General features: G+C 51.1%; 1 protein-coding gene across 8 annotated transcripts; it reads left to right on the forward strand.

Annotated features, from left to right (window-relative positions):
- The first annotated feature begins 11971 nt into the window (after nt 1-11971).
- Atosb (atos homolog B) lies at nt 11972-25362 on the forward strand. Of its 8 annotated transcripts, XM_051157305.1 has the most exons (10): nt 17108-17127; nt 18707-18816; nt 21254-21400; nt 21688-22656; nt 23323-23381; nt 23560-23665; nt 23775-23933; nt 24144-24212; nt 24308-24483; nt 24662-25362. In XM_051157305.1, exons 4-10 carry the CDS (start codon nt 21763-21765, stop codon nt 24813-24815), a joined length of 1617 nt encoding a protein of 538 aa, XP_051013262.1. In that variant the 5' UTR covers nt 17108-17127; nt 18707-18816; nt 21254-21400; nt 21688-21762; the 3' UTR covers nt 24816-25362. The 8 variants fall into 8 exon arrangements, with proteins under 8 accessions (XP_051013319.1, XP_051013268.1, XP_051013286.1 ...); XM_051157362.1 differs by lacking the exons at nt 17108-17127; nt 18707-18816 and adding an exon at nt 11972-12061; XM_051157311.1 differs by lacking the exons at nt 17108-17127; nt 18707-18816 and adding an exon at nt 12428-12524.
- The last annotated feature ends 1205 nt before the right edge of the window (nt 25363-26567 follow it).

Raw genomic sequence — 26567 nt, forward strand, 5'->3', positions numbered from 1 at the left:
CCGCCGTCCGCCTCGCGGGTCCCGCCGCTCCGCATGGTGTCGTCCCACCCTCCCGTCACCAGCCACGTTCCCTGCTCCCTCCGGAGCCGCCCGGGTCCTCACGGTCAGAGTGAGCCGGGGAAAGAGCTGAGGCTCCGCCGGCAAACCCGGCACTGGGCGCGGCCCCGAGACGCCATCGCTGCGAGGCGCGAGCGAGCAGAGAACACTCCCCTCCAGTCGCTCCGGGTCCCCCACCCCATCCCAAGCCGGAGCGAGAACCTGGGAGGACGCAATCCTCGGGGCCACGCCCACCATCACCACCACCCGACCAATCGTCTCGCGCCTAGTCTGCAGACCCCGCCCCTCAGGAGCGCGTAGACTTACAGGTCCCCCCCCCACCCCCCCTTCATTTTCCTAAGGCAACAGATTGGAAAACAGTTCCGCCCACTGAAAGGCCTTTCAAAAGCAAGGACGGGAGGGGCTAGCCCTTGTGTGCCCTGGGAGTTGAAACCTTTAGCTCCTCCCACGTGTGTGGGGTTTCCAACACAAAGAACAGGTTCTTTTCGTTGAAGACTTTGCAACTGATGCCCTTAAGGGAGGCAAAGACCTTACAACTGGAAAGGTACTTGCCCTAGTAATTTCACAAGGTTGCGTTCGGGCTGTGAGATAGAGGCTAGGGAATCAGGAGTTCAAGGTCATCCTTGGCTACACTGCAAACCTGAGGCTGGCCTGTGAGCTACAGGAAACCCTGTCTTTAAAAGAAAGAGAAGAAGCAGCCCAGAGTGGTGGTTCACGCCTCTAATCCCAGGACTCTGGGAGACAGAGGCAGGCGGATCTCTGTGAGTTCGAGGCCAGCCTGGTCTACAAAGCGAGTCCAGGACGCCAAGACTACCCAGAGAAACCCTGTCTCGAAAAACCAAGAAGACTGGGGCTGACAAGATGACTCAGAGGTTAAGAGCACTGGCTGCCCCTCCAAAGGTCCTGAGTTCAGTTCCCAGCAGCCACATGATGGCTCATAGCCATCTATAATGAGATATGGTGCCCTCTTCTGGCCTGCAGGCACACAAGCAGGCAGAACACTGTATACATAATAAATTAATTAAAAAAAAAAAAAAAAAAAAAAAACAAGCCAGGGCGTGGTGGTGCACGCCATTGATCCCAGCACTTGGGAGGCAGAGGCAGGCGGATCGCTGTGAGTTCGAGGCCAGCCTGGTCTACAAAGTGAGTCCAGGATGGCCAAGGCTACACAGAAAAACCCTGTCTCGAAAAAAAACAAAAACAAAAACAAAAACAAAACAAAAACCAAGAAGAAGACCATGACGATCGAAGAAGACGAAAACAACAAAGTGTCTTTCCAAATGCTACAGCTACAAATATAGAGAAGGGGGGTGGGAGGGGGCGAGACTGAATCCCGGGGAAGATTTAAGCAGGATAACTCAGCTCCCTAGCTGAGAGGTCTCAGAGACAGTGGGCATTTTAGGGCTGCCGGTGGTTGGAGTACTTAACTATCTATCTCAGTTTTCCTAGAGCGGACAAGGAACTGAAGAGGAGTTGAACTTCCTAATTCTGGTACTGAGCTTAGGCAGAACAAACAGAACTGACATAAAAAGCAAGGCCCCTTCTAGAGGATGCAAAGACCAGCCAATGAGACACTGGCAAGCACTTTGCACCTGCAAAGAATATGGAGTGGCGGGGAATGATCTAATGAAATTGTGAGACGCACACATTTCAGAGCTCAGCAGATTGACCCAGTGTGTTACCCAGTGGTCTGTAACAAATAATCCCAGAATTTAGTGTCTTGGAACAACGCTGATTATCTCAAACTTTCCACAGGTCCAGAATTCAGTCACAACTTAACTGGGTCCTCCAGTTCAGGGTTTCTCAGAACTTAGAAGTGCCTCTTTGACAGGAGCATCTCAGTTACAAGCTCCCTTTTGTGGTTGTTGGCATGAGCCCAATTCCCCCCCCCTCCCCCCAGGCACGGAATAATAGCCTCAGCTCCTTATAGACTGTGGGTAAGCCTCAGTTTCTTGTCATGGACAACATGGCTGCTTGCTTTATCAAAGCATGTAAGCTGAGGCCAAGCATGACTGACATCAATCAGGTGTCTGTAATCTCAGCACTTGGGAGGTAGAGGAAGCAAGATCAGGAATTCAAGTCCATCCTTGGCTACATCAGACCCTGTCTTAAAAAACAAATAGAAGAGGAGCAAGGGGCTGGAGAGATGGCTCAGCAGTTAAAAGCATTTGCTGTTCTTTCAGAGGACTGCCAGTTAGTTATAGGAGATCTGATGACTTTTTTTTTTTCCGCCTTCATCTGTATGATCATGCACATGGTACATAAACATACATGCAGACAAACATTCATACACATGAAATAAAAATATTCTTTTTTGAGGGGCTGAATTTGAAACAGAGTTCACTGTGCAGCTCTGGCTGTCCTGTCTCCTCTGCAAACCAGGCTGTCCTCAAACTCGCAAAGATCCACCTGCCTCTGCCTCCTGAGTGCTGGGATTAAAGGTGTGAGACACCACAGCCCCGGGAAATAAAAATCATCTTTAAAAAATAGTTTTAAAAGCCGGGCGTGGTGGCGCATGCCTTTAATCCCAGCACTCGGGAGGCAGAGGCAGGCGGATCGCTGTGAGTTCGAGGCCAGCCTGTTCTACAAAGTGAGTCCAGGATGGCCAAGGCAACACAGAGAAACCCTGTCTTGAAAAACCAAAAAAAAAAAAAAAAAATAGTTTTAAAAAAATGGAATCTGAAGCATGAAGCTGAGAATGCAGGAAGTTTCCTGAAAAAAAAAAAAAGTCAAAATATTCATTATCCTAATTATGACATCACCTCATTTTTAAGGATTTAGTTATGTTTAATTATGTGTTTTGTGTAGTATGTGTATCTGTGTACAAGTACCCTCAGAGACCAAAGGAATTAATGCTCCTATAGCTGGAGTTACAGTTCTGTGTCACCCAACATGGGTACAGGGAGCCAAGCATGGGTCCTCTTGGGTCCTCTGTGAAAGCAGTACATACTCTTAACTGCCAAGCCATCCATTCCTCCATCCCTCTCTCACCACACTTCTTTTTTAATATGTTCTGTTTATTAAAAGTGAGTCATGGGGGGTGGGCGGGCGGGGAGGCTGGAGAGATGGCTCAGAAGTTAAGAGCACTGGCTGCTCTTCCAGAGGTCCTCAGTTCAATTCCCAGCAACTACATGGTGGCTCACGACCATCTATAATGAGATCTGGTGCCCTCTTCTGGCATGCAGGCATACATACAGGCAGAACACTATACATAATAAATAAATAAATTGTGTGTGTGTGTGTGTCTGTGTGTGTCTGCGTGTGTGTGTCTGTGTGTGTGTGTGTGTGTGTGTGTGTGTGTGTGTGTGTGTGTGTGCCGGGCAGTGGTGGTGCATGCCTTTAATCCCAGCACTTGGGAGTCAGAGACAGGTAGACCTCTGTGAGTTGGAGGCCAGCCTGGACTACAGAGAGAGTTCCAGGACAGCCAGAGCTGTTACACAGAAAAACTCTGTCTGGGAGGGTAGGGAGTAAGTCACGGGACTTGTAAGATGGCTCAGGGGAAAGGTGCTTGACACTTGGCTATCTACTTAATTGCTGGGCATGGTAGATGGTGTATGCCTGAGATCCCAGCATTCAGGAGTCCAAAACAAGATCAGAATTTGATCCCAGCTCCTGAACTGTATGTATATCAAGGGGGAGGGGGGAGAAGGGGAGGAGAGGGAGGAAGAGGAGGAGATGTTGAGATTACGTGCGCTGTATTGGCTAGCAGTGACTTAGTATTATGCACGCATTTCACGTCACCACAGCGGAGAGCAGTAGTAGTCCATAATGTCACACGGACACAGAGGACTAACAGGAGCAAGAGGTGGCGTTGGTGATGAGATGGTGACAGAGAACAGTAGAACTCAGTACAACAGTTCCCACCAGCACCCCACGCCTTCAACGTCCATTTTTCCGCTCCTCTGCTCCTGCGGTCTCCATCTGTACAAGCTAGCTCACTTGGACTTTTGCGGCATCTTTCTTCTTTTATGCTTTTCAGACATTTCTATATGGAAGATGCGCTAGAGCTAAACTCTTAAACCTTCTGGAGTGCTGTTTTGGGTAGCTGTTGGGTCCCTTATCTTTTGAGAGACAGCGGTACAGACAGCGCCAGTAAACAGGAGGGAACAAGAGCAGATGACACTCAGGGGTAGTGCTGTGCCTTGTGTAGGCCTGAGGTGCCAGGACTCTTAGCATTACAATGACAGATGTTGCCATCTTTTGTAGGCCTGGGGTACAAGAGACCCTTAAAATTGTTACAGCACTATGTAGACCTGAGGTGTCAGAATTCCGCCGCTTGAGCCGGGGCGGTGGTAGCGCACGCCTTTAATCCCAGCACTCGGGAGGCAGAGGTAGGCAGATCGCTGTTAGTTCGGGGCCAGCCTGGTCTACAAAGTGAGTCCAGAACAGCTAAGGCTACACAGAGAAACCCTGTCTCGGAAAACCAAAACCAAAACAAAAGAGAATTCCTCAGCTTGTGCTAGCATAGCAACTTCCAGGCCTACCAGCGGCTCCTGGACTAGCTCCCGGGTCTGCTGGTGCTATTTTTTATCTACTTTAATTGTGTTCCTATACCTCTAACTTTCTTCCTTCACGTCCCAATCCCTTCCAACCCCCCAACACCAGCAGGAGACAAAGAAGGCTAGTGTGGAGCGGCGGCGTGGTTCTCTTACACTACTTCCTGCTGTTTAGGGTCGTAGGGTACTTTGGGGCAATACCTACCAATCTGCGTTTCAGGATCTCTCCAGCTTCTTGTTAACCTGTATCAATAGCAACCAGGAGCAACAGGGGGAGCAGCCGGATTCTTATTTCTCAGAGCCAAACTGAAAAAAAAAAAATGGTGATTTTTTTTTTTTTCGTCTTAACGGAATAAGACGAAAATTGCAGAGCAGGACAGCTGGTGTCCCCGTTTCATTTCCAGTTTGTGTGAAGAAAGCAATGGTCAGGGAGAAAGACGAGTTTGGTGTTTGGGGTGTTTGTTTGTTTCAAGACAGGGTCTCTCTGTGTAGTCCTGGCTGTCCTGGACTCGCTTTGTGGACCAGGCTGGCCTCGAACTCACAGAGATCTGCCTGAGAAGGGTTTGCTTTAGGTCACATTTCCAAGTTCCAGCGTAGCAGGAAGTCACGGTGGCAGAAGCTCAAGCGAGCGAGCAGAGAATGCCTATACGGTGTCCCGCTCACTGTCCCCATTCTTCTACGAGCCCCAGCAACAGTGTCACCGACATACAGGCGAGTCCTCCTGTAATGTAATGAAGAAAACCCCAAAGCGGATAAGATGGCTCAGTGGGTGAAACAGCTTGATGAAAATCCTGATGGCCTCAGTTCAAATTCAAACCTGGGACTCAACTAAGAGCCGAAAGCCGGGCCGGAGAGATGGCTCAGTGGTTAAGAGCACTGCCTGCTTTTCCAAAGGTCCTGAGTTCAAGTCCCAGATGGTGGCTCACAACCATCTATAACATAACCTGATGCCCTCTTCTGGCCTACAAGCAGACAACACTATATACATAATAATAAATAAATCTTAAAAAAAAAAAACAGCCAAGGCCTCCGGTAAATCGTCTTCCTGTAATACTAGAATCCACCTCTTGTCTCCTCCCGGAAGGGTTAATCAGTGGAGCACGCCCTGGCTTGGCGTCTGCCCCTAGGAAGGCAGAGTCACCAGGTTCACCTTAAGATAAGGTGCTTTCTTTCCCAGCATTCCCTCCCTAGTGAGGCCCCGAAGAGCCACCGTGAGGTTCTTTTGGCTCCATCTACCTTTTCTAACAGAAACTGGCCAGAGTCTAAGTACACTTTTTTCTTCCTTTCTTCTTCTTGTTGTTTGAGACAGGGTTATCTCTGTGTAGCCATGTAGATCGCTTTGTAGACCAGGCTGTCCTTGAACTCACAGCGATCCACCTGCCTCTGCCTCCCAAGTGCTGGGATTAAAGGCGTGCACCACCATGTCCCGGTTTCTAAGTACACTTTTAAACTCCCTAACTAGTGTTCAGTGCTTCCTTACTCTTTCTAAAGCTCTCTTTTTGGTTTTGTTTGTTTGTTTTGGGTTGTTGTTGTTTCTTTTTTTGTTTGTTTGTTTTGATTTTTTGTTTGGTTTTGGTTTGGGGTTTTTTTGTTTGTTTTTGTTTTTCGAGACAGGGTTTCTCTGTGTAGCCTTGGCTTGGTTTTGGTTTTTTGAGATAGAGTTTCTCTGTGTAGCCTTGACTGTCCTGGAACTCACTTTGTAGACCAGGCTGGTCTGGAACTCACAGTGATCCACCTGCCTCTGCCTCCTGAGTGCTGGTATTAAAGGCGAGCGCCACCACACCTGGCTCCTAGAATTTTTTAAAAGAGGAAAACATGTCAACATCTGCAGAGGCTATACACACATGCTCTGAGATTCAGCTATTCTGCTCCAAGATACATATCCAATAGAAATGCAGGTATATTGGCTGGGCAGTGGTGGCGCACGCCTTTAATCCTGGCACTTGGGAGGCAGAGGTAGGCAGATCTCAGAGCTCAAGGCCAGCCTAGTCTACTTGGTCACAAAGCAAGTTCCAGGATATCCAGGGATTTTACACAGGAAAATCCTGTCTCAAAAATAGTAAACCAAGGGCCGGGTGTAGTGGCCCATGCCTTTAATCCCAGCCCTTGGGAGGCAGATCGCTGTAAATTCAAGGCCAGCCTGGTCTACAAAGCAACTTTTGGACAGTCAAGGCTACACAGAAAAGCCCTGTCTCAGGAAAAAAAGAAAACATAAGAGACCCTTGGGACGCTGAGGCAGGAGGGGCAGGAGTACGTGGTTGTGGTGACTATTCCTGATTGTCAACCTGACTACACCTGGGGCGAACTACAGTCAAGAAACGGCGGACACACTGTGAGAGGTTTTGGGGGTTTGGAGCGGGTGAATCCACTCCTCGTCCAGACCGTTGAGGTAGGAAAACACGTATCTCTGATCCAGATCTCGAGGCATGAATATACAAGCCTTTGGTCTGGATCTTGAGATAGGAAGATGCACCTCTAATGTGGTCTCCACCTTCTGCCGGAAGTCTAAACAAGGACATAGGAGAAGGAAGCTTTGCTCCTCGCCTGGTTGCCCTCGCCTTGCAGCACACCCACCCCTTCACCCGCAGCAGGCCCTGATCTTCAGGATTCTGCCACAGACTGAACGCCAGATGAGACATCCAGCCTTGTTGACTGAACAGCCTTTCCATTCATAGGCAGCCATTGTTGGACTAGCTGGACTACAGCTGGCAAGTCATTCCAATAATTACCATTTATTTATTTATTTATTTATTTATTTATTTATTTTGGTTTTTCAAGACAGGGCTTCTCTGCGGAGCCCTGACTCTCCTGGACTCGTTTTGTAGACCAGGCAGGCCTCGAACTCACAGCAACCCACCTGCCTCTGCCTCCCAAGTGCTGGGAAGAGATTCATTCTATAAGTTCTGTTACCCTAGAGAACCCTGACTAAATACAGTGGTCATCCTTTGCTACCCGGAAACTTCAAGCCTGGGTTACATGAGACTATGTCTCAAACAAAGCAAAACGCATAAGAAAAAACGAAGGCCAGTGTGCAAGCTGGTTACTTCTGGGGAACAAATGTCAAGAGACCATGGAAAAGGAATAAAATTAGGCAGGAGACTGTGAAGGTTTTAACTTTATCCGACTGTTAATTATTCAATTATTCTGTTTTTTAGTTGTGTGTGTGTGTGTGTGCATGTGTGTGCGTTGCTTGTGGGTGCCTACATGCCCCAGTGAGCATGTGGAACTCAAAGGACAACTTTTAAAAGGAGTTCTCCCACCTGGCCCAGTGGATCACACCTTTAAATCCCAGCACTCAGGGAGGCAGAGTCAGGTGACCAGTGTGAGTTCGAGGCCAGCCTGGTCTACAAAGCGAGTCCAAGACAGCCAGCGCTACACAGAGAAACCCTGTCTTGACAAAAAACAAAACGACAAACACACACAGTAAATGAAATAAATGCAATAATCCAAAAAGCAATCAAGAACTTCATGCCTGAAAGCCACACATTTATCACATCATTGTTATTTTCATTCAGAAATCTGAAAATGCATCTTTTTTGTTTTGTTTTGTTTTGTTTTGTTTTTTCAAGACAGGATCTCTCTGTGTATCCTTGGCTGTCCTGGAATCGCTTTGTAGACCAGGCTGGCCTCGAACTCACAGCCATCTGCCTACCTCTGCCTCTGCCCAGCTCTCAAAATGGATCTTGCAGAGCCATCATGCTTGCCTGGCACTTATGTGAGTACTAAGGATCCAAACTCAGGTCCTCATGTTTACACAGCGAATGTTCTACTCGCCAAGCCACTCCCCAGCTGCTAGCTTTCCCCACTTTGGGACAGGGTCTCATATAAGTGAGGTTAGTCTCAGTGGGTCTAAGTAGCAGAGGCTGGCCTTGAACCCTTTTATGCCCCCAGCTCTCCCTCCACAGCACTAGCACGGCAGGTTTCTATCACACATTCAGCTCCAGCAGACTGAAGAAGATCCTTAGAAGCCTGATGTGGTGGGTCACAGATGTAACTCCTGCTCTTGGGAGCCCAACGCGGAACTATGAACTGAGGTTCTGTTGGGATTCAAAGGCCATCACAAGTCAAGCAAATCTGAAAGGCCGTCACAGCCAAGAGAAGCCTAAGGAGACTTCATATAGTGTGCGGTCCTGGAAGGCGTGGGAGAGGGGGGTACTGAGAAGAGCTGTATAAAACATTGCTGTTAATCTGCCAGGCGTGGTGGCGCACGCCTTTAATCCCAGCACTCAGGAGGCAGAGGCAGGCGGATCGCTGTGAGTTCAAGGCCAGCCTGGTCTACAAAGTGAGTCCAGGATGGCCAAGGCTACACAGGGAAACCCTGTCTCGAAAAACCAGAAAAAAAAAAGTTTCTATGTAGCCCTGGCTGTCTTGCTACATAGTCCAGGCTGGCCTCAAACTCACAGTGATCTGCTGCCTGTCCCTGCCCCTCAAATGCTAAGAGTAAAGGCTTGTGCCACCATGCCCAACTTTGGCACAATCCTTTAACCACACACTTAAAATCACGGGCCTGAAGCCAATCTGAAACTCATAGGGAAATCCTGTCTACAAACAAAATATAATTTATCTAAATCTATGGTGAGTAAAAACTTAAAATTCAGAGGGCAACCTTGTTATTTTCAACCCTGTGCTTTTCCCTCACTGCATACAACCCTTCCAACTTTAATTATATAAATATGTATGTAATTGTTTAAGTGTATTTCTTTTTTTTCTCTCTTTGGTCTTTCAAGACAGGTTTTCTCTGTGTAACCTCGGCTGTCCTAGACTTGCTTTGTAGACCAGGCTGGCCTTTAACTCACAGTGATCCACTTGCCTCTGCCTCTAAATGCTGGGATTAAAGGCATGCGCCACCATCTCCGGGCCATTGTTTTTTAAGATTTATTTAAATTATGCAGATGTACCTACAGATGCTGGCAAAAAGCCAAAACCAGCATCAAGTCCCCTGGAGCTAGAGTTACAGGCAGTTGTGAGCTCTAGTCAGAGCAAAGCAGCAAGTGCTCTCTTAACCACAGAACCATCTCTTCAGACCTCATAAGTGAATGTCTTAAAAGTGGAAAATTGTTTTTTCTTCCATTTTCTTTTCCCTTTTGTTTGTAGCTATGTAGTACACCTTTGGCATTGAATTAACCAGTTTATGTTACTTGCTGGCCCCCACCCCATCCCAGCTCCAGAGCAACTGAGACAAAGAAAAAAAAAGTCTCAGCACATTCAAAGCCAGTGTGGCCTACATTGTGAGTTCTAGGCCAGCAGGGGTAGAGGAAGCTGAAGTCTCAAAACAAAAACAAAACAAATGAATAAACACACACACACACACACACACACACACACACACACACACAAAGGTAACTAAAGCTAAAATCACAGAGCCAAAAGAATCAAAGCCTCAGCACCTGTAATCTCAGCACTTGGGGAGGCAGAGACAGGTGGATCTCTGAGTTCAAGGCCAGCCTGGTCTGCAGAGGAGTCCAGGACAGCCAGGGCTACACACAGAGAAAACCTGTGTGTGTGTGGTGGGGGGGGGGGGACAGGACAGACAGAGACAGAGAGGGAGGGAGGTGGGCGGGAGGGAGGGAGGGAGAGAGACAGAGAGACAGAGAGAGGGAGAGAGAGAGAAAGAGAGAGGGAGAGAGAGAGAGAGAGGGAGAGAGGGAGGGAGGGAGAGAGCCTCCTTTGCCTCTTAGTCAGATCCAGCTCTCTGATATTCAAAGTACCAGGGAGGCCCCAAACTAGCTCTTTGGCCTCACTTTGTTCTGCAAGTGTCCTGTGCTGCCATCTACTGGCTCATTATTACACCTTCGATCCCCCTGGTATTTCCTATGGAGGACTCCGGACCTAAATAAATTGCAAAGCATTGTCTTTCATAGTTCCCTCAGTACCTTTCCCAAGGCAGAATACTTTCTTCATCAGTTTCAGGCTTCCGTGGAGCCACTTAAATGCTTTTACGTTTCAAGTAACAGTATTGCGTTTCCATTTGTGTTTTTCTATTTGTAGAGAGTTCGTTGTTTATTCCCGACAGTCTTCTTTTGCTAGCGAACTCGATTTAAAGTATTTCTTCTCAGTCTGCCCCTTGCCTCTCACTTTCGAAACAAGGTCACACATTTCCCTGAGCCACCTCAACAGAAAAGGGTATGACCCCCACTGCCGGTTCCTGATCTCAGATTCAATCAAGTATTTAACAAACCTGGAGCCCTGCTCGCTGTTCAGATTTTCCCACTTTTTTGGGGGGGTGGGGGTGGGAGACAGGGTCTTTGTGTAGCCTTGGCTGTCTTAGACTCACTTTGGAGACCAGGCTGGCCTCGAACTCACAGCGATCCGCCTGCCTCTGCCTCTCGAGTGCTGTCGAGTCCTGGGATTAAAGGCATGCGCCACCACTGCCCGGCGATTCTCTCTTTTTTAAAAACAATATTTAATTCTATTTTATGTGCATTGGTGTGAGGGTGTCAGAGCCATTGGAACTGGAATTACAGTTATGAGCTGCCATGTGGTGGCTGGGAGTTTAACCTGGATCCTTTGGAAAAGCAGACAGTGCTCTTAACCACTGAGCCATCTCTCCAGGCCTGATTCTCCCACTCTTTACAGACCTCTGAGATTCCTTTACACTAGGTTGCAAACCTCACGGATTTCCATTAAGGGCAAATACTTATTACTAATTCAGTAACTTACAGAGGCTCAAGTTCCCCAAGTAGCTTGCACACACCAGTTAAGAAAACCTCAGCAGCTGGGTGGTGATGGTGCACGCCTTTAAACCCAGCACTCAGGAGGCAGAGGCGGGCGGATCGCTGTGAGTTCGAGGCCAGCCTGGTCTACAAAGCGAGTCCAGGACAGCCAAAGCTACACAAAGAAACCCTGTCTCAAAAAAAAAAAAAAAAAAAAAAAAAAAGAGGGAGAGAGAGAGAGAGAGAGAGAGAGAGAGAGAGAGAGAGAGAGAGAGAGAGAAAGAAAAAAAAGAAAACCTCGAGCCGGGCGTGGTGGCGCACGCCTTTAATCCCAGCACTCGGGAGGCAGAGGCAGGCGGATCGCTGTGAGTTCGAGGCCAGCCTGGTCTACAAAGTGAGTCCAGGATGGCCAAGGCTACACAGAGAAACCCTGTCTCGAAAAACCAAAAAAAAAGAAAAAAAGAAAAAGAAAAAGAAAACCTCAGGAACTCCAGCACTCTGAAAGAGGAGGAAGAAGAATAACGAGTTAGGAGCAAGTTTAAGGTAGAAAGGGACCCTTAAAGGAAATGAGAGGCGGGAAAGGGAGGAAAGGGCGGATAAGGAGAGAGAAAGAACTTATTGAGTTTTGGCCGGAGCCCGGGATCCCCCTCCAGCCGCCGCATATGGTCAGGTTGGGGTTGTCGCTGGTCAACCAAAGCCCCGCCCTTCTGGACCTGTCATCATAGTAGCTGCACGTGGCCTGAGGGCGAGACCTCAAATGACCCGCAGCCATCACTTTGTCTCCTCCGTCATCTGTTGGGGCCGCCGGCACCAACCACAGTCAGCCGACCCGGGCCAAGGAGCGTGTGCGCCCGGGTGAGGCAGGCGGGGGAGAAGGGGAGGGGAACAAAAAGTCGCTGCATTCGGAGGTGGGGGGACAGTCCGCCAGCCTTGGAATCTGACGGCGGGTGGGTGGGTTCCGGCGAAAGACAGAGAATCCAAAAGTGGGCGGGGCCAGGGGTGGTGGGGTGGGGCCTCGGGAAAGCAGAGGATCTTGGGGTGATGCAAGGAAGACTAAAGAAGGCGTGGTCTCGGGTTAGGGGCGTGGTCTGAGATACGGGGAGGGAGTCTGAAGGATTAAAGAACCGGGGCCAAGGGGACCAGCCTGGGGGGAAGGTGGGAGCTGGGACGAGGGAGAGGGGTGGGCCCGGGGGCGTTGCGGGGGCGGGGCTTTGACCCAAGGGGAGAGGTTTGCAGGCCCAGGCTGCTGCAAAGAGCTGCTCAGTCACTGTCCAAATCCACTACCTTCTCTAGTGCAGCGGGACCCACGGAACTACAGGTGTGGGGCCGGGTGCGTTGTGGGAAAAAGAGACAAGGCCGAGGGTGGGCTTGGGCACACCTGGAGTAGAGACCATCGCTAGCAAAGAAAAGAATCTGGAGATTGTTGCTTTGGAGCGGGTGAAGCAGGATTTGGGGGGCGAATCTGGGCGCTCAGTGTGGAAGCAAGGAGGTGCACTTTCTAGGGGCTGCTGTTGGGGGAAGGGCGAGGAGTGCTTTGTGAAAGCGGGAGGTACGCTATTAGGGGGAAGAGAATCACTGTCTGATGCGGAGGATTACAGGTGATACTTAAGGGATTTGGAGGAACTTCGGGAGAATGGGGAAGGGGGTGTATAAGTGGTGGAGAAGAGCTGGCGATCCAGCGTATGGGAAAGTCAATGGAGTTCTGAAAGAGAGAGGGGATGGGTTGTGGGGTATTGTATGAAGCTGTAGGGCGCCCTGCGCTCTGGGGAGAATCTCAGTCCTTCTAGAAGGAGCAGTCTGCATTGCAGGGACCCCAGGAAGGCGTCTCTGGTCTGTGTTCTAGGACTGAGGGTGCTGGACTCACTAGAACAAGAAGCCAGTCTGGTGCTACTGGCTGCTGAGCTCCTAGCCCCACCTTCTGACATGGGTACACAGAGAGAGCCGGCAGGCTCTGCTGGCCACCAGGGTTTGTGTCACTGTGTCTTTACCCTACTTTGAATCTGCAGCTGGCTGAGGCTAAGATTCCTTCCTGGTGAGCCGTCTCTGGGGACCCTTGTGTCACTGGGTTCCTGTCAGTCCCTAACCTGGTTCCTGTTCCTACAGAAACCTGCTTTGGTCTCTGCCCACCCCACCCCTCCCCCTGCCCTTCCCCCTGCCCTGCCCTTGTGTTCTGGGTGTGCTCACTTCCTTCCTTACTCTGGGGCCTGGCCTGGCTCGTGCCAGTCTAGGATCTATGACCTGCGCCAGACTTTGTACTTAATGGCCAGAGAGACCCTGGTAACCAGCACGGGGGGGGGGGGGGGGGGGGTTGCTCAGATCCCACCCCACTCCTACCACCACCATCTCCACCAGTAAATCCCCAGGGACTGCTAGCCACATTTTAACCTCTTGCCAGAAACTGGTTTTCTCTACCTTTGTCCTTCCCTGGGTGGGGAGTCATAGGATCCTCACAAGGTCTGGGGGTTCTCTGGGACATATGTTGAGAAGGGCTTTGCTTTGAGGGGGCGGGAGTGCACTATGGTAAGCCTGACCAGGAAGGGCGGGATATGAGGCTCTAGCCCAGCTAGGGGATGAAGAGAGAACAGTGCCCTACACTCCAGACTTGGAAGTAGACTTATCAGAACAGGATGTGAGGCCTAGGGACTTGCAGTGCCACTGTTCTCTTTGCCTCTAGGTTGGCTTGGGGAGGGGGCTGGGGGTGGGAAAAGGCTGCCTTCTGCAGCACCGTGACAGAATGAGTGTGACAGTGTTGCTGAAAGGGGCCCCCAGCCAGCCTTCTCACACAGCCACCCAGTTGCTGAGTCTGGCTGAGGAAGGGAGGGGGTGCTCAGGACAGACAAAGCCATGGGGTAGGGTCGGGTAGAGAAGGGGCAGGCTGAAGCCTTTTGAGGAGGCCCTGATTTCTATGGCAACACTGCTTCCCAGACGCTCTCTGTCAGAGAGGGGTGGGCCTCCTCGGGCAGAGGCATTCAAGCTTCCTCTGGGCTAGGGCATTTTGTGTGAGTGGGTGGGGTATAAAGAGAAAAAAGCCACCAGTTTGCTATGCTGAGTATATAGCCTTTCTGCCTCAGTGCCAGCAGCAGGCAACGCTGTTGCCTGAGCCCATCCTGGGATGAATGTGAGGCAACAACAGCCATTAGGATTAGAAGGCCAGGCAGTAGATGTCCTCACCGGTCATTGTTTAATGGAATCTTTCTCTATTTAGCATCTATTTATCTATTTTACATTTTGAGGCAGGCTTTTTAAGTAGCCCAGGCTGGCCCCAAACTCACTAAGTAGCTGATAATGACTTTAAACTCCTGATGCTGGCATGATAGACATGCACCCACCAAACCCAGCTCAAAACATCTCTTTCTACAAACATTGCAAAATTGTGGTCAAAGAACCTGGTTCCTAAGGCTGCATAGTGAAAGAGCGAGAGTTAAGATCCAAGTTTTCAGTCCCAGCACTCAGGAGGCAGAGGCAGGCAGATCGCTGTGAATTCGAGGCCAGCCTGGTCTACAAAGCGAGTCCAGGACAGCCAAGGCTACACAGAAAAACCTTGTCTTGAAAAACCAAAAAGAAAAAAAAAGTATTTGTTTGTTTAAGTCTGGCTGTTTCCAGTGACACCCACTTGTAATCCCAACACTCCAGAGGCGGAGGCAAGAGTTAAATTTGGTTTGGGCTGCTAGGGAGCCTGTCTCAAAGAAACAAAGACAACAAGCAGAACATACCCCACGCCTGTAATATGAACAATCTGGAGGCTGAGCCAGGAGGATCCTGAGTTCAGGTTCGGCCTAGGTTCCATAGCAAGACCTTGGCTCTACAAATTAAACAACCAAAATGCAAGCTAATATTGTAGGGCAGCTAGGTCTGACCTCATGCATGATTGAGTCATGCTGCTTTCCCCAGGGCATACAGAAGCCTGGACATTTTTTTGATCCTGCCTCTTTTAGTATTCCCCCTCTGATCTTTCTAGAAAATTAAGGCCTGAAAGTATAGTCATAGTAAGACAGAACAAAGTAGGGCAGCTGTGGGTTTTTTCCTGCTGTGTGCTATCTTTTTCTCTTCCTAGTGAGCTTTCCTAAGGCAAATAGGATCTCACCGTTGGTATCTGCAGCCGTGTTTAGGGCTTTGAGAGTTTTTAAAACCCTGCTCCTTAGCAGCAGGGAATTCAGTCTTAGGTAACTGGGTTCTTTTTTTTAGAGATTTCCTACTCATCCGAGATAAGGAGAAAGAAGCCTAGTGAACTATTGTTTGCTTGTATTAATGGCAGACCACAGGGAGGAAGTAGGGGAAGGGGGCGGGGTCTCTTTTTATGGTCTAAGTAACAAACCTGCCGGTCCTGGGGGCTCATAGCTTAGGCAAAGCAGACAGAGACCTTGGGCCCTAGTCAGCCTTTAAACTATGAAAGCATGAACTTTTACTTCTTTTGGTCCTGGTGTTTGTTTCCTGTCTTCAGTGACTGACAGAGAGAAAAGGCCTGGTTTGGTGACAACCCGTGTGACTTGCTGATAAGTCCCAGGGAGTGAGGTAGACAAGGCTATCCATTCTCTGGTAAGGGGTCGGGGGGCTCCAAAGTGGTCCCTCTAAAACGTGCCCATGAGAAGGCCCAGGCCTTGGGAAGAAGATTCCGCCCTGGCTATTTACAAAGCAAGAGGACAAAGGTTAGGGACTCTGCATCTGCTGTCTCTTCGGTCCTTCTTTCTCTGGCTCTGGGCTGGGCCTGGGGCCCAGTGACTCAGGGGGAGGTTGGGGAGTTTCGAGGGAGCCATGAGTCATGATGAAGAACTTGATCTCAGGACCAACTCTGGACAGGAGGCCTATCTGATTCATTTCTTAGGATGTTGTGCTTCCTTGGAGCAGAGGCCTGTCCACAGAGTTGCTCCTCTGCAGTGTGATCTGTGACGTTTTGAGCTGCCAGGAGTTAAGGCCTGACTCCCTGAAATTCAAATGCATTCCTAACTCAGGAGCCCCCTGGGAGCTCTAGCAAAGGGGGGGGGGGATGCCATCTTTCAGTATGGATAGAGATAAGGTAGGATTTCGGGTCTTTTCCTTCAGTTCTGACCTGTAGGACGCTTACTGGATAGAACACTGCTCTCACTTGGAGCTCTGTTTAGGAATGCTGGGAGAGACGGCTGGGCCAGAGGGATAATCCAATCCCGGGTTGGGTTTGGCATGAGTTGGAGATTGTTGAGCTGTGTCTGTGAAAGCCCTGGAGCTTCCTACTAATTTACGTCAGAGCAGGAAAGGGTGGAGGAGAGAAAGGTTTGTTGAGACGTGAGAGGATGAGGTCTGAAGGGGTTAAATGACAGGGCAGCTTGGGGACCTGGACATGGGGGGGGGGGAGAGAAAAGGGTTAAGAAGGTAGGCGGGGCGACATTGGGTAGGCCTGCCCTTATGTGGACCAATAGGCGCGCGCCCCTTGGAGAGGGCGTGCCCCACGCTCGAGGTGGCCGAGAGGCTGGCCTCCACTGGGCCAATCCTCAGAGTTGTCGCCCGTGGAAGGTGTGGCCCGAGGGGGGCGTGGCAGCCGTGGTCGCAGTGGCGGGGGTGGCCGGGCGCTGGGCGGGGCGGGCGGCCCCATCAGCTGGTAGGAAATGGCCTGTGAGTCAGAGGGGCAGCGGAGTCTGCGGCGCGCAGCCGGGGCGGCCCCGGGGAGGGACCGGCGTGGGGAGGGGTGCAACAGCGGCTAGAGGGGCTGCGGACGCCGGGGCCCGCTCGTGTTGCACACGAAGCTCATCAGAGAAGAGCCAAGCAGAGCGAGCAAGGCTGCTCTCAGCCTAAGCCACCCTTTGTCTGGGTTGGGGGGCCCGTAGCAGGGGGTGGTGTGGGGTGTGTGTGTTGGGGGGGGGAGACTGGTTATTCAAGGGGAGGGACCGGGATCGGGACGGAAGGGCCCGGAGCAGCGGCCACCGCAGAGGAGCCAATTTGGGAGCGGGGTGAGTGTGTACGAGGTGGAAGGGGCAGATCTCCAAAGCGTCTGCAGGGTATGGGGCCTCTCCCAGGCTGTGGAGAGGAAAGGAGTGAGAACCGACCTGGGAGGCTTAAGCAAGGGGTTTGGGGAGGGCGGTTGGGGTTTGGGGGTGGGGGGATCGTCCAGAACAAGAAGTCCAGGAGCCAAGGTGAGTCCACGCGTGTGAGTTTGGAGGGGTCGCTGAGGTCTGCTCTTTCTCTTATGAAGGGTGAAGGGGGCTCTAGGCCAGGGAACCAGACAGAGGGAGGCTGAAAGCAGAGGCTGACCTTCCTACTCACCAGCGGTGGGCTTGGAAACAGTCACGCTGGAGTGTGTGTAGACAGACATATGTGAGGACAAAATGTACAGCAGTGAGCAGCAGCACTCTCTGCACAGGATGGGAGTGGAAAACACATGGATAGGAATTCTTCGCCTGACAGTGCTTATGGTAAAAAATAAAAAATAAAAAAAATAATAGTAATAATAGGTGTCTTGAGCACTGAAGGGAAGGAGAGAATGAATGAGCCTAGGTGTTCTTCGTAGACCAGAACCCACCTGCCAGGCCTCACAAGTATCTGAGGGTACAGACCTCACAGTATTCTGGGACTTGTTGTTTTTAACTGGCCTTGCTCTCGGCATGTTGGGAGCTGTAGTCCTTGGCAGCCACAGCCTGGCACAGCTGTTTAATGCCAGCTGCTGCCCATCCCCTGCATGGAGGGTGAGGTTTGGCTTAGACTGGCCTGTTCTCCCCCTCCCAACCTCCGTGCAGTGTTGCCCCATGAGTCAGCTTGAAGCCACGGTCTACAGCCAGACTGGCCGGGTGGCAGAGGGGTGAGTCTTAGAGTGTCTCTTGACAGGGAGGGAACTCTGGGTTAATGAGCAGATGCCAGGCATGCTGGGGTCAAGTAGGGCATCATGGTGTCATCACCTGGCTTCCTCGGGGCAAGGGCTTAGGAGGGCAACAGAGATGACCTGGAAATTGGGGTGCTAAGGAGAATTAGCCTGTCTTGAACTTTGAGGCCTGGCTGGGTGGAGGATAGGAAGGGAAGAAGGAAGAACAGGTTGAGCCATCTCACAACACTGCTTCTCCGCTTTCTACCCATCTCATCGCCATCAAAGACCAGAAAATTCTCAGTTCTAAAGAGGGCCTGGTGAGATGGAAAAGTATGGCCTGCTGTGATGGGATTGATTGACAGAGGGAGCATCTCAGTCCCTAAATGTAAATGTCTCTTTTCTCTCTGCCTCCTACCCCACATCTGCTGTAGCAATTCCCCCAGTACAATTATTCTCCCTACTTCTCACTTGTGGGGTCTTTCTCTGCAGTCAGGACTGCTTCCCAGATCACTGGGAGGATTTTCTTTCTTTCTTTCTTTCTTTTATTTATTTTGGTTTTTCGAGACAGGGTTTTTCTGTGTAGCTTTGGCTGTCCTGTACTTTGCTTTGTAGACCAGGCTGGCCTCGAACACGCAGCAATTCGCCTGCCTCTGCCTCCCAAGTGCTGGGATTAAAGGCGTGCACCACCATGCCCAGCTCTTTTCTTTTCTTTCTTTTTTTTTTTTTTTAAGGCTTGATGTGTGTTTCTCCTGAGCTTGAAATTAGCCTGAGGAAGAAACAAAGCCCAATCCTCAGTCTGACATGATCAGAGCTCAACAGAAGTGTCCCTGGGTCACAGGAGGTAGGGACACTATCACATGGAAGTCTCAGAGGAGAGGGATTTTTTGGAGGGGATGGACTTTGATCTTTCCAAGGGAGAAGAGTGGGAAAGAGTATTTTGTTTTGTTTGTTGGGTTCAGTTTTTTGTTTGTTTGTTTGGTATTTTTGAGACAGGGTTTCTCTGTATAGGGAATTCTCTGGAATTCACTCTGTAGACCAGGCGGACCTGCCTCTGCCTCCCAAGTGCTGGGATTAAAGGCGTGCGTCACTGCCCAGCTGGTTTGTTGGTTTGGTGTTTTGTTTGGGATCTAGAGTCTCTTGTAGCTCCAGCTGACCTTAACTCCTGATGTAGTGAAGGCTGGCCGTGACTTGGTTTTTGTTGGTTTCTTTTTTGTTGTTGTTCTTTTGTTTGATTTTGAGGAGGGACTTCTCAGAATGTAGCTAGATTGGTCTTAAACTCAAGATCCTCCTGCCTCAGTCTCTAGCATTATGTTAAAGGGCACCGTGGTTGGTAGTGCTCATGGGTCGCTGACCAAATAAGACAGTGGAAGACAAGCTGGCCTTCACCTTAACAGTCTCTGTCATGTTAGTTTCTGGTCTGTGACGACCAGTGTGTGTGTGTGTGTGTGTGTGTTGGCAGCAAAGAAATGGTCTGGTTTTGTTGTTGTTGTTGTTTTGTTTTGAGCACTGGTTGAGCACTGGGGGAAGGGCATAGAGACCTACTCCAGTTGTTTCCAGCTGACTGCCTGCTGCTTCCTTATCTCCAGTTTGCAGGGCCTGGGTGGAGGGGTGAGAACTACAGCACCTTCTGACATACATGGTCTCTCCTCTTACCACTTGTTTTTTGGTTGGGTTCTTTTTTTTTTGTTTGTTTATTGTTTTTTCAAGACAGGGTTTCTCTGTGTAGCCTCAGCTGTCCTAGACTCTCTTTGTAGACCAGGCTGGCCTTGAACTCACATCAGTCCTCCTGCCTCTGCCTCCAAGAGTGCTGGGACTAAAGGCGTGTACCACCACTCCTGGTTTTTTTTTTTTTTGGTTTTTCGAGACAGGTTTTCTCTGTGTTAGCCTTGGCTGTCCTGCACTTGCTTTGTAGACCAGGCTGGCCTCGAACTCACAGTGATCCATGTGCCTCTGCCTCCCAAGTACTGGCATTAAAGGCGTGCACCACTATGCCTGGCTTCATTTATTTATTATTTATTTATTTTTGGTTTTTCTTTTCTTTTTCCTTTTCTTTTTTGTTTTTGTTTTTGTTTTTCAAGACAGGGTTTCTCTGTGTAACAGAGCCCTGGCTGTTCTGGACTCTCTTTGTAGACCAGACTGGCCTTGAACTCACAGAGATCTGCCTGCCTCTGCCTCCCAAGTGCTGGGAATAAAGGCGTGCACCACCACCACCCAGCTTATTTTTGGTTTTTCTTTTTTTCTTTTTTCTTTTTTAATTTTAAAGTCTTTTTTAAAAAGATTTATTTATTTATTACATACACAGTGTTCTGCCTACACACCAGAAGAGGGCACCAGATCTCACGATAGATGGTTGTGAGCTACCATATGGTTGCTGAGAATTGAACTGGAAGAGGAGACAGTGCTCTTAATCACTGAGCCATCTCTCTAGCCCCTTATTTTTGGTTTTTCAAGACAAGGTTTCTCTGTGTAGCCCTGGCTATCCAGGAACTCTCTGTAGACCAGGTTGGCCTTGAATTTACAGAGATCTGCCTAAGTGCTAGGACTAAAGGTGTGTGCTACCACCACCTTGATTTGGGTTTCATTTCTCTTGTGGCGCCTGCCTTTAATCCCAGCACTCTGGAGGTACAGGCAGGCGGATCTCTGTGGGTTCAAGGCCAGGCTGGTCTACAAAAGCAAGCCCAGGGCTACAGAGAAACCCTGTCTTGAAAAAACAAACAAACAAAAAAAACCAGATTGCTGGGAAACATTGGGATTTCAGCTATGAAGGGCTGGCTTGGAACTAGCATGAGGTTTGTAGTTGTGTGATGGAGTGTGACTGCGTGACCTCTGCCCTTAGCACTCTTGGGTTGCACTTGGCCCTTTGGATAGACATATGGAAATGAGTTGTGTCACTGTGTGGCCTTGAGTAAGAAAGGTAAATTAATCCTGAGAGGTAAAAATATGGCTGCCATGGTAGCTCTCTGATCTTTGGGGACCTCATCCTCTATTATTCAGGGCTAGTTCCCAAGATGGTGACCCCGACAAATGGTTCAACTCACCTCAACTCACTTCTCGTATCCTTAATCCAGCCAGCCAAGACTTGCTTTTCTCTGTTGACTCTTCATGTTGTCTAACTCCTCTTCTGCCTGGGGCCTAAGTCTTGAGCCTGCCCCCCCACCTCTGGTCCTGGAGAGCTTGTGACAAGCAGAAGGATGGCCTGGTGTGATAGCCCATAGTAGTGGCGGGATTTACCACTGGGCTGCAGGGATCCGGGCTTATGTTTTCTCTTTTTCTCTCAGGGTCCAGCTGAGCCCAAGAGCTGCACGGAATGGTGGTGGCAGTCGCCTTGCCAGTGCAGTGGGCATGGACCAGACTGCGAGCTAGAGGGACAAAGCATCAGACAGGACGAGGGGACACGTGCCTAGGCTTGAGGCTTCTTCACCGGGGTAATCTCCAGGAAAAAGAATGGGGGGGGCGGGGTGATGCATAGCAGCAAGTCCAGGAAGACACTGGAGCTTAAACATGTGGCAGCTATCAGGGTTTCCGAGGGTGGCCTCTGGATTCTGTTAGTCTGTCCAGGTTTTGGACAACTTTGTCTCCGCAGACAGCTCAAGGTCCCCTGTTGAGGAGAGATGGGGGAGATGGGGAATGAGGGTGGGGGCGTGGGGTCTGAAACTCAGCTGGAAGAAAGAAGGCTGCTTGATTCCCGGCCTCTTTTTCCTCTCTTCTACAGATGTCCCCAGGCCCCCCAGCCCAGGCCCAGCATAAAGGCCGTGTGGGGGGCCCCCCCTGACCCAAGGGGGGCTTCATGCGCCACGTGCAGGCGGAGCCGTCTCCATCCTCAGAGCCAGAGGCTGGCCCTTCACAGCCTCCAGTCAGACAGGGGACCCTCCAGGGTGGCCTGCTCATGGGCTACAGCCCAGCAGGCGGGGCGACATCCCCTGGGGTCTACCAGGTATCCATCTTTTCTCCCCCAACTGGTGCCTCCGAGCCTCCTAGGGCTTTGAAGCGGCCGGCCACTCCCACTGAGGGTCCCCGGGAGCTGAAGAGGGGCCCTGGGCTGGGCACCAGAGAGGGACTACCCACTGAAGAACCGTCTCCTGTGGGACTGTTGAGCCCAGAGGGACTGGGTCTGGGACTGGGTGTGGCCAGCCAGCATTTCTCCCACCATGGCCTCTGTGTTGTGGAACAGGGAGGTAGGGCCACTTCCTCTTGGACTTCAGGGACCCAGAGTAACCCCTGGCCCTCATCAAATGCTTCCTGCAATACTTTGCACACCAGAGACTGGGCTTTCCCAGACCAAGGGGGACAGGGGTGCCTTGGGGAGTCCCCAGGGCCAGCCCCTTCAGGCCAGCTGCACACACTTGACACTGATTTGCACAATCTTGCACAAATAGGGGGTAAGAGCCCAGTGGCTAGGGTGGGCAACGGGAGCAGCCCCTGGCCTAGGGAGGCCCCTGGAACTGTCAATGGGCACAGTCCCGAGCGCACGCCCCCTGGCCCTGGACCTCCAGGCCCCTGCCCCACCAAGCGAAGGCTGCTGCCTGCTGGAGAAGCCCTGGATGTCAGCTCTGAAGATGAGGGGCCAGCCCCTCGGAGGCGCCGGGGAACCCTGGGCTGCCCTCTTGCTGCCAATAGTTCTGATGCCAAAGCCACCCCCTTCTGGAACCACCTGCTGCCTGGGCCCAAGGAGCCTGTTTTGGTAAGCCCAGTGAACAAGTTCGTTTGTTCTTTTATTCCTATGGAGACAGGCTCTTCTGTATCCCAGGCAAGCCTAGTGTGGCCAAAGATGACCTTGAACTTCCTCTCCACCTTCCAAGTGCAGTGATGGGGTCACCAAAAGACACGTGCCACCAACCAGGCGATGGTGGCGCACGCCTTTAATCCCAGCACTCAGGAGACAGAGGCAGGCGGGTCACTGTGAGTTCGAGGCCAGCCTGGTCTACAAAGCGAGTCCAGGGCAGTCAGGGCTACACAGAGAAACCCTGTCTCGAAAAACCGGGGGGTGGGTGGGGGGGGGACACCACACCTAGTGTATCTGGTGCTATAGATTGATCCTAGGCCTGTATGCCTGCTCTACAAAGGCTCTGTCAGCTGAGCTATGGCCCCAGCCTTCTGGTTTGTTTGTTTGTTTTTGTTTTTGTTTTTGAGACAAGGTCTCAAATGGCCTAGAATGACTTCAAACTCCCTATGTAGCCAAGGAGAAGTGTTCATGCTCTGGCCTCAGGCTCCTAAGTGCTACGATAACAGTGCCATGTTCCCACATCTAGCCCACTTTCATCAGATGATGATGGAGGAACCTACAGAGGTGTTCTGAGAACTTGTCTGGCCTTCATGCAGTCTTTTTTTCTCAACATTTCCACCATAGGACCCAGCAGACTGCAGTCGCATGGGGCGGAGGCTGAAAGGTGCCCGCCGCCTGAAGCTGTAAGTGACCGCACCCTCCCTCTACCCTGGCTGTGAAAGTGAAGGCAGGGTCTGAACTGTTTTCCAACACTAGATATAGCCGGGGGCCCTGGGGAGCAGCAGAGAGTGGGACCCAAGGACTGCAGACACTCAGACCACTCAGGCCAACCAACCCTCTGTGTGTCTCTCCTCCCGCCAGGAGCTCCCTCCGAAGCCTCCGGAAGGGGCCAGACCTGCTGAGCCCTCCCAGTGCCTGCCCCTTTCCTTCCCCTGCTGTCAGCCGTACCCTGCTGTGCAACTTTGAGGTAGCTCCTTTGGGGCTGTGTGATTTAGGCGGTCCTGGGAGGGATTCAGTGGGGACCTGTGGCTCAAATGGACAGAAGGAAGAGCTGGCTTCTCTTAACCTAACACCAGGAATCATTGCTTCGAGGACGCTTTGCACCATCTGGCCACATCGAGGGCTTTACTGCAGAGATCGGAGCCAGTGGGTCTTACTGTCCCCAGCACGTCACGCTGCCTGTCACTGTCACCTTTTTTGATGTTTCTGAGCAAAACGCCCCGGCCCCCTTCTTGGTATGACATAACACCTTCCCCCCCAAGGTTACCTCAGGGCAGTTGGGTGGCCTTTTTCTAGGTAGGAGTGAGTCGCAGTCAGATGGGCAAAACTCCAGTATGGGGTGGGGGCCAAGTCCGAGGGGAGACATTATAGAGCAGTCAGTACCGAGTGCTCATAACTTTGGCTCTGTAGTTCCTGCCCTGGCTAATGGTTCATGATCGTCCTAGGGAGTCGTGGACCTGAACCCTCTGGGGAGGAAGGGTTACAGTGTGCCCAAGGTGGGCACCATCCAAGTGGTGAGTGAGGGAGTGGCACCCTGAGGGGGACTGATGTGGGAAAAAAGGAAAATCAGTCAGAAGGCCCCCGCCAACCTGGACTGTCCTGTCCCCAGACCTTATTTAACCCCAACCAGACTGTGGTGAAGATGTTCCTTGTGACCTTTGACTTCTCGGACATGCCTGCTGCCCACATGACCTTCCTGCGCCATCGCCTCTTTTTGGTGCCTGTAGGTGAGGAGGGAAATGCTAGCCCCACCCACCGCCTCCTCTGCTACTTGCTGCACCTCAGGTAAGCGCAGGACCCTGGAAGCACTGGCGGGGGGGGGGGGGGGGGGGCCTTGGCTGGGGGGGGGTGGCTAGGGAGGGGGAGGGGATGCAGATGGGGGAGGGAAGCTCAGTGATCTGACCTTTCTTCTCAGTCAGGGTTAGGGTAGGCCACTGACTTGGATGGTGCTGTGTTCCCTCAGGTTCCGGAGCTCCCGCTCAGGCCGCTTAAGCCTGCATGGAGATATCCGCCTGCTCTTTTCCCGCCGGAGCCTGGAGCTGGACACAGGGCTCCCATACGAACTGCAGACTGTGACTGAGGCCCCCCATAATCCACGTTACTCACCTTTGCCCTGAAGACTGTCATTCTGAACTTAGGTGGGCCCAAAGCCTGCCTATCCTGTTCCATCCTGGACAGGGTAAACTGTGGAGAAACGGCAAAAAGCCCCTTCAGGCTTAAATTAAAGCCCTCACCGCGCTCACACCCAAACTCATTGTTGGGTGTTCAAAGCTTCGATCCTTCCATACCCTGTCTACTCTGGCTACTCCATGTGCCTGTCCCCTCCCTTGGGTTTCCCAGGCCAGCTTAGGCAGTAGGGAGGAACCAGAGCTATCCTAAGGTTGTCCCAAGTTCCCAGGCAAGTAATGCCAGCGATGCCTCCCTGTCCTGGGCAGGGACCACTTATTATTTTATTTATTTTTAATTTATAATTTATTCAAATTGGATTGCCTTGGAGACACCCCTCCCCCAACCTGCTAATTGGCATCACCCCACTCTCAGATAGTGTTCCCACCTCAGGACTTGAAGAAGCTGATGTCTGAGCAAGGGGAGAGCTGCTCTCCTTTGCCTAAAGGCAAGGGGGGTTTATTCCGGAGCAACTGAGTCACAAGCCAAAGACTCAGCTTCCCCTGTTTTGTCTCTATTCCTTTTCCCTTCTCTACCCTTCAACCCATCTTTGAAAGCCAGTGTGTGTGTGTGTGTGTGTGTGTGTGTGTGTGTGAGAGAGAGAGAGAGAGAGAGAGAGAGAGAGAGAGAGAGAGAGGAAATTTGCACGTATGCGTAACAGAGGGGTTTAACCACCCCTCACCTAGGGCTTCTCCTGCCTGTGTCTCCTTGCTTTGGGGTCCTGACTGAGGCAGGTGTCCAGGGACAGAGTCAGGCCTGAGGACTGGGGAACCTTCTCTCACCTGACCAGACTCTGACCCACCTACCTCAGCTGGGATGAGGGGTGCCCCTCATATTCAGTCATGTGGTTCCCAGTTACCCCACTCAAGACTCTGACCCAGCCTCAACCCTTAACTCTTGGGGCTTGGCTGAGGGGAACAAGCATTTGCTGAAACTTGAAAAACTAAAACAGGAAAAATTGTACCTGGTACATTTTTTTTAGGAAAAAAAAAAATAAAGAATAAATTCTTGTTTGGAAACTTGAGCTAACCTCTACTTATTTTCTATGTTCAAAGGGACATGGATGGAGAGGTAGGACCCAAGAGGAGCTGGGACTTGGTTCTGTGTTCTGAAAGGAAAGCAAAGGTCTGGACCATGAGACCTTGGGCTAGGTTGGGCTGGGTCTTGGAGTCCATTCCCGCCCCCCTAGGCCCCCAGACAGGGTTTCTCTGTGTAGTCCTGGCTGTCCTAGACTCACTTTGTAGACCAGGCTGGCCTCGAACTCACAGAGATTCTGCCTCCTAGAGAGAGAGTATTCTACAGAGTGTCAGAGACCTGAGCAAGGTGGCATGCTCCAGACAAAATGAAAGGTTGAAGCTCTTTTGCTGCCCTTTGTATGTAAGAGTATCAGGCCTGATAGTTCTGGCTCAGAAATTACGAAAAGAGCTGTTGATGCCTTGGGAAAAGAGGGAAGGCCGTCAGGCAAAGCTAGGCCTCCTAGTTACCATGACAACGGGAATGGGGTCACTCCTCAGTGGGAGAACTGGGCAAAACAACAGCTTGACTACCCAAGAACGTTACTATGGCAACCACGGGCAACTAGTCAGCACCTAGCCATTGGTCGTTGTGGTGGCAGTTTTACGAGCTGGGGGATAAACTGAGTCACGGCTGTGGGTACAGAGCTTGGTGGGAGGTGTTTCCGCACTACTTGCAGATAGGCATTG

Source organism: Acomys russatus, chromosome 2, assembly GCF_903995435.1.
Source record: "Acomys russatus chromosome 2, mAcoRus1.1, whole genome shotgun sequence".
Lineage (NCBI taxonomy): Eukaryota > Metazoa > Chordata > Mammalia > Rodentia > Muridae > Acomys > Acomys russatus.